At 45.4% G+C, this 7,207-nt stretch overlaps 1 protein-coding gene across 1 annotated transcript in view; it reads right to left on the bottom strand.

Moving 5' to 3' along the window:
• SLC25A4 (solute carrier family 25 member 4) overlaps positions 1-6,440 on the bottom strand; it is a 75,355-nt gene extending 68,915 nt beyond the window's left edge. The window contains exon 1 of the mRNA XM_035897730.1: positions 6,212-6,440. Within this exon, the coding sequence (XP_035753623.1) occupies positions 6,212-6,440 (229 nt within the window). The remainder of the gene's footprint in view (positions 1-6,211) is intronic.
• Positions 6,441-7,207: the final 767 nt, after the last annotated feature.

Genomic DNA, 7,207 nt, shown 5'->3' with positions numbered 1-7,207 from the left:
TCGCATGCCTTCAATCTCATTCTTTCTCTGCTAAACCGACTACGGTCTTTTATTGACTATCGTTGTGGAGCAGTCCTATTTGGCAGTCTGTCTGACAGAGAGAATGACTCCCTAATAATCTGTACCCCAAAAAGTTAGAAAAGACAACTGCTGGGTGGTGCCTTCAGAAACCAGTGCTTCAACAGGTAATGATTTTTGGGGTACAGATTATTAGGGAGCCATTCTCTCATATGCCCCCATCATTTGTAGTATCTCCTGGGTTGACTTTTTTTTGTCAGTCATAAAATTTCAGGCTTATATGTAGTATAGCTAATGTATTCAGAATTATATAGGAAAAAATGCTTCACTGATTAACACCAGCTGCAGTTATACCTGGTTAAATGTTATACCCATTAACAGAAGCCAATTTACATCAACAGAAGACCTGACACAGCTTTTACCTGTCAAATATTTGTGTATATATGGCAAAACACGAGACCATGCGCTGCATGTCTGTACAAGGAGAGTCCCCCGAAGTGGCGGAGATAGGTTTACAATTTTCCTGATGACAGCTATCTTCTCAGCCACGTCACTATTGAGACGGGATGCATTGCTCTTCAGATGACAGCCTGTCAAAATGAAAACAGAGTGCTAAAATTTATTTCAGTGGGATTTAGGTAGTCTTGAATCTCCGGCGAGGTGTACCTTAGGCTGCTTGTGACAGAGGGTTAAAAAATGTATAGCTAGTTAGCTAGGCTTGGCTGCCTGGTGTAAGGTGAAGGATTTGGTTCAGAGAGCACAAGGGCTCTTTCTGCAATGACACGTATAATGATGATAAAATGTCTACCCCCTCCTCTCCAGTCTTAGGCTGCAAAGCAAGACCTTTCCCTCAGCACGGCTTCACAGAGGGGAAGCCATGCTTGATCCACCTGATAACCTCCTAGCAATGAAGTGACTGGCTTGGCAGATGAGGGGAGAGCAGTGGATGTTGTCTACCCGGACTTCAGTAAGGCTTTTGGGGCTGTCTCGAGTAACACCTTCATAGAGAAGCTGATGATGAGCCAAGAGTGAAGTGGACTGAGAAGTGGCTGAATTGCCAAGCTCGGAGGGGAATGATCAGTGGCACAAAGTCTAGCATCTAGTAACCAGTGTCCTGTACCCCAGGTCCTGTCCTGACTGGGTCTGATCCTGTTCAACATCTTCCTTAAAGAGCTGGATGATGGGGCAGAGCATACCCTCAGCAAGTTTGCAGATGACACAAAACTGGGAGGAGCGGCTGATGTGCCAGAGGGTCCTGCTGCCATCCAGAGGGACCTCGGCAGGCTGGAGAATCGGGCGGACGAAGACCTCATGAAGTTTGACAAAGTCCTGCACCTGGGGAGGAAAAAAACCCCCACTCCACCAGTACATGCTAGGGGGTGACCAGCAGAAAAGCAGCTTGGCAGAAAAGGACCCGGGGGTCCTGATGGACACCAAGTTGAACATGAGCCAGCAAAGTGCCCTTGCTGCCAAGAAGGCTAATGGGATCCCATTGGGCTGCATCAGGAAGAGAGTTCCAGTGGGTCAAGGGAGGGGATCTGGCCCCTCTGCTCAACACTGGGGAGTCCGCATCGGGAGTGCTGGGTCCAGTTCTGGGCTCCTCAGCACAAGACAGAGGTGGACTCTCTCATAGTGGGGAGAGTCCAGCAAAGGGCCACAAGGCTAATAAGGGGTTGGAGTATCTCTCCTGCGAGGAGCCGTCCTGTGACTCTGTAACGCTGTGAGCTGCCCCTGTGAACATTTAGTTCTGCGGTGATTCGGTTCTAGTTTGGTTTGGCGTAAAGGAAATGTATTTTAATTTTTTTTAATTTTTTTTTTTCAGTTACAGAGCAAATTGGGCTCTGACTCTGTTCTCGATAGGATGTGATTCATTCAGATTCGGGGCTTCTACACCTGTGCCAAGCAGAACAAACGGGAGGGCAGCACAGCCTTTCTGTTCATTCTACTTCACCACGTGGGGCATTGTAACGCGACTCATTAAAGGCTCGTTAACAGCCATTATACTTATGACTGCTTTGTAAACAATGCTAATTCAATAGGACTTGAGAGCCTAATTCCCTCTAGAGTCCTTTGTAACTCCCAGCCGTGGCTTACTTTCTATCTGAAGTGGAAAAGGGGACCCCTGTGAGAGATTTCTGGACCCTGCAAAGCTTGCTAATTTAGTAATGCCATAGTTCAAGCATGCTGTTAGTATGAGCCCTCAGTACTGAGCTTAATGCACGGGCTAGGCACTTAAAGGGCTTCTTTTCAGCAAAGTGATAACCTTTGGGTCTGTTCAGCTTTGCTCTAACTTCCCAGAGATCGAGCAGACCAAACGCTACTCCCTGTTACGTTGGCTCCCAGGGAAATATTTCTGAAATGTGCCCTAGTTCTGCTAACTCTGAGAGATTTACAATGTTGGGACTGCATTATGGACAGGCTGTGCCCAGCTTTTTAAGTCTAAGTGTTGGGCTTGTAACAGTCATGGCACAAGAAAACACGGAAAAAGAGGCTCAGTGGTGGGAACCATCCCTTTGTTTCCCTTCCTCTGTAGAAACAGTGAGGTGGTATCGGTGGTCTTGTGTGTTACACTGATGATTGGGTTGGCTGTTGTGAGGTTTCTCCAGTGCCAGCTTATGGCAAACTGGATAAATGTAAGATCTCAGAGACTTCATGAAGGCATCTAAAGCCAAGTCTATACTGTGAAATAAAAAAAGAGAAAGGGGCTGATGCCTTGGGGTTCCTGCAGAGTTTGTTGCATCTTCTAGGCAACGATTGGGGATTATGGGGAACGATTATGGGGAACGTCTTTTTAGTAGGGCCAGCTGTGTTAGGACAAGGGGAAATGGTTTTAAACTAGAACAGGGTAGGTTTAGACTAGCTATAAGGAAGAAATTCTTTACAATGAGGGTGGTGAAACACTGGAACAGGTTGCCCAGAGAGGTAGTGGAGGCCCCATCCCTGGGAACATTCAAGGCCAGGTTGGATGGGGCTCTGAGCAACCTGATCTAGTTAGCAGTGTCCCTGCTCACTAGTGGTCCCTTCCAACCCTAAACATTCTATGATTCTATGATTCTATGATTCTATGATTGCAGCCTATCTGGTTGCCTTTTGCAGCTTCATTACTGCTGAGCGGGTGGCCTTCCTACTGGCTCTTTTTCTTGGATGCTGAGTGATCCTTGTTGCTGGAGGCAGAATCATCACTTGTTTTGCTGAATGTTAGCACCAAATCCCGTACTGCTTTGAGTAACCTAGAGTCTTGTGTGTCTCATTTATCCAAAGAGGGAAGAGATGGATATGAGCAGAAAGGGAGGTCTGGGACATGCAGCTGAGAGGCTCCGCTCTGTTGGCTGCTGGGAAAAGGTATGTTACCAGAGTTAAAGGCTTTCCATTGCTATCTGGATTTTTTTTTCTGTGAAAGTCCCATGTTTCTTGCTGAGCGCTGAGAAGTGTCCTGCTTCTGGAAACTTTAGGTTGTCCTTCTTCAAGTAAGGTTCTTTGTCTTTGAACACTGCCAAGAGCTCTCTCCTGTTTGTGAGCTCATGGCCCAAAGGCAATCCCAGAGGTTATGATAACGTGTGAAGATCCCACAAATTTCTCAGAAACAAGTGTGAAATTAGATTGCACGTCCTGGCTTTAAAATAATGACTTCTTGCATGTGTACACATAGCAAGGTGAGACATCTTCTGCTACACAGGCAAAATGTGATTACTGAATACAAAGATCTCCTTTAAAAGCTGTCAAAGCACTTTGGGTAAGCATCACCCCCTGCTCGGACTGTTCTTTGATTCTTCCCTAGTGCACCACTACCTAATGTCAGAGAGAGGATAATGGAGCTCTGGCCCCACCTCACAGGGCCATTCTTCTGCCAAGTCTGGGTGGATCTGACACAGGGGTATCAGATGGTGACCAAATGTTTGTCCAGTAAGTCCCCCTTTATGGGTAAAGTTAAAAGTATATTCCTAAGTCACGGGCCAAGCCCCCAAGCTGGTAAGATGAGTGAAAAGTTAGAAGCTTAAAATTGTCAGCAATAATAATAAGCCACTAGAAGGTAGGTTATTTCTGAGGCTACCTATTGTTGGTTTTTCCTTCTCCAGCCTTTATGGCTCAAGTTTTCGAGCATTCCTCATAACCATTAGAATGGAAAAGTAATTTTTATGAAATCCGTGGATCCTGAAGCAGAAGTGTAAACAACCAAATACCATTAAAACTGCTAAATGAAAACAGGATGACTTTAGGAATGCTAGAAAGGGAATCTGCGCTGGAGACGGTGCCACCACTTTTCATTTCAGCTGGCTCATTTTTTAAACCAACTACACCAGGCTGCGAAGAAGTACGCCTGTCCCCTCTGGCTTTAACGGCATGTCTGTCCCCATGGCCCATTTGGCGGAAGGTTGTTCTATCTGCCGTAAGAGTGTGTGGCCACCTCATGCTTGCTCTCAGGGTCCATTCTTCCTTCACATTCATACCCCACCCCCCTCAGTGGCACGGAGAGGAGTGTGCCTGGGCACCCGGCTGGTTGTGAAGCTTCGGACATTAGTTACTGCTTTTTCCAATAAATTGTGGTTTTGGGATGGGATAGGGAAAATGAAGCATGAAAGTGCCAGTGCCAGAAAGGAGAGCTTGGAGGAGTCTGTCAGTGCCAAGCACTGGAATCACGTACTCCGTTCGACCGATCCAGTGTCATTTTGCTGAAGCAATAATATATCTGGCCTTGATATAAAAAGTACTAATTTCTGCACTGCTATGTTACATACATATGTGAAGATTGATGTAAAATGCAGATCGAAATGGCATAACTGTGCCCCGTGGCACAGGCAGCTGACAAGATAGGAGGGAGGGTAGGATTAGTCCCACAGTTTGCTCCTGGCATTTGCAAGGAGGAAACTCCCTGATTTTTCCACAGCCCATCTCTGGTGCCTTAGGCGATACAGAATAAGAAGCAGCATTGCCTGAACTACTTGTCACCAGGAACTTTTTAAAAATAGCTTCATCTCCAGGGACGTCAGCACTCGTAGCAAGCAGGGAGGTTTCTTTTTCACTTTCCAATACACGAGCACCTTTACCGGGGAGGCTGCTCAGCCCGTTCCTGGTTTAAGGCTTCATAGTTTTGTGGGGAGCTCTGGGGAGATGAGGGGTGGGCTGCTGCCCTCTAGTGAGCTTCACCATGACCTAAGGGATCTAACTCGCCTCTTTTTTGCTATTCAAGTTGCTAAAAATTAACTTTGGGTGTGATCAGACGCATGAAATTCCATATTATGAAACAGTGCCCGATTGATGAGATCTCAGGATTTACACTGGGGGACAGTATGGACTGTCCCTAGTCTGGACACCGGCTGGTACATCTCTAAAAATACAGTTCATGCCATCTGAGCATGCTATGTTAGGCATTTATATTATCACCTAAGTTAGTTCTTTCCCAATTCTTTTCAGATGGATATACCCTGCTTTGAATAAGCTTATTGACAGATTTGTTCCTTAACGAAAAACACTGCAGCATTTAAATACCACCTTTTAATAATGAAAAAGCCACCCTCCTTTCAAAATAATAGTAATAATAATATTAACTACTGTTGAGAAACGTTATAGCATATAAATCGTTGAGAATTGGTTCAAATGCTATTTAAGTTGTAGGATGTGTGCTTTTTCGCTCAAGTGATTTGAAATGCTGGGTTCCCTGGCTAAGTCCTCATCAAGTTTTACCTCATGCAAGCACTGTCTGGGCAGAGTTCTGCTGTTGGCATTAGGGGGCAGTCTTGAGGGTTTATTGGATATTTTTTTTTTGCCTGTAAGCCTGGCTAGGATCTAATTTAAGGCAGGCTAGCATGTGGCTATTTTTGCTCTATTACCCAGGCTAAATGCAGTACAGTCAATTAAGAAAACCTGTCCCATTAAGCGTAGCCCCTAGCCCTGTTGCTCATCAGCGAACGTCCGCCACCAGGGGTTAGGGAGAGCTGAGGAGATTCTGCAGGTAGAACGGCTGCGATGCCGAGATCCTGAAAGCAACAAGGGCATTGATCTAATTGGCCTTGGTAATAAGCACACAAGGAAAGCCAGGCTGATAACTTTTATCCTGGAAGACTAACGGAGCGGTTAATAGCTTCGACTTGTTTTCAGCAGCACAACTTAGTGAAACGGGCGTGCTTGAGTCCTCTCTGGAGTTACGCAGCCCACCCCAGGTTTTGGTTCAGGGACACGAGACCGTCACACATACAACAGCGCAGCTTGTTTGCTCTGGCACGCCTTTTGTCCTCTTGCTTCCCGGCCGATGAACACTGCTTGCCATCATCTTTAGGTACAACATCTTCATATCTCATCACTTTTCTTTCAGAATTATGTAGGGCAAAGGTTACAAAAGTTCTTGGCATCTGCCATGTGATGTAAGAGGAAGTCATCAGCAGCAAAGAGTCTCTTGTGTAACCTACTGGTATTTTCAGAGACATGTCTGGGTAACAAAATGTTTCCTTTATCTACTGATCGGGCTGCTTCCTATAGAGTAAAAATGGCTGGTTGTAAAAAAAAAAAGTCTTTGAGGCAACTTTATAAAATCAAACCTTACAAAGGCGTGAGGATAATTTGCAAAGCCCAGATTTATATGACTTATAAGGAAATGCTCTGGAGCAAATAGAAAGCAAATGATTTTTCATGAACATGAGATTGTCAGAGGATAGTGATTCACTGTTCAGCTGAGGGAGGGGGAAGAGTAAAAATACATGGGTAGAAAAAATGGTGAGCTAGGGGAGAGCACATTTCAGATCCTGAATCACTTTTGCATAAGCCATGCTGACAGCTACGCTATTTTCTGAGGATTGTTCCAAATTCAACATCACTTGTCTTGAAATGATCTTGAATGGTCCTAAAAATAGCTTGGTACTGGAGATGCCAATTTTTCCAGTAATTTCCCTAAGATGTCAGCAAAATCATTGGCTATGAGAAGCAACGCTCTACCCTCATCTCCACGGGAAGATTATGTTTGTCTGCTGCAATACAGCACTTTAGAAAACCACATACTCTCGGTTTCTATGATTTTCAGTGTGTCTTAGATGTCTTTGAAGATAACCCCATGATGGCTGATAACTGCCTAGGTCAGAAGGTCTCAAGTCCCCTAACCTGACAGCTGGGCCATTCAAAAAGGCGAACAGGGATCTCGCCAAGTGCTGCGCCAACAGAGCAGATTTTTCCAGGTAATGGGCTAAAGCAGCAACTTCAG

This window comes from Egretta garzetta, unplaced genomic scaffold, assembly GCF_000687185.1.
Source record: "Egretta garzetta isolate BGI_Z169 unplaced genomic scaffold, ASM68718v1 scaffold46, whole genome shotgun sequence".
In the NCBI taxonomy this organism is placed as follows: domain Eukaryota; kingdom Metazoa; phylum Chordata; class Aves; order Pelecaniformes; family Ardeidae; genus Egretta; species Egretta garzetta.
Note: the sequence above shows the minus strand (reverse complement) of the source record. Positions and strands in the feature narration are given on the sequence as shown.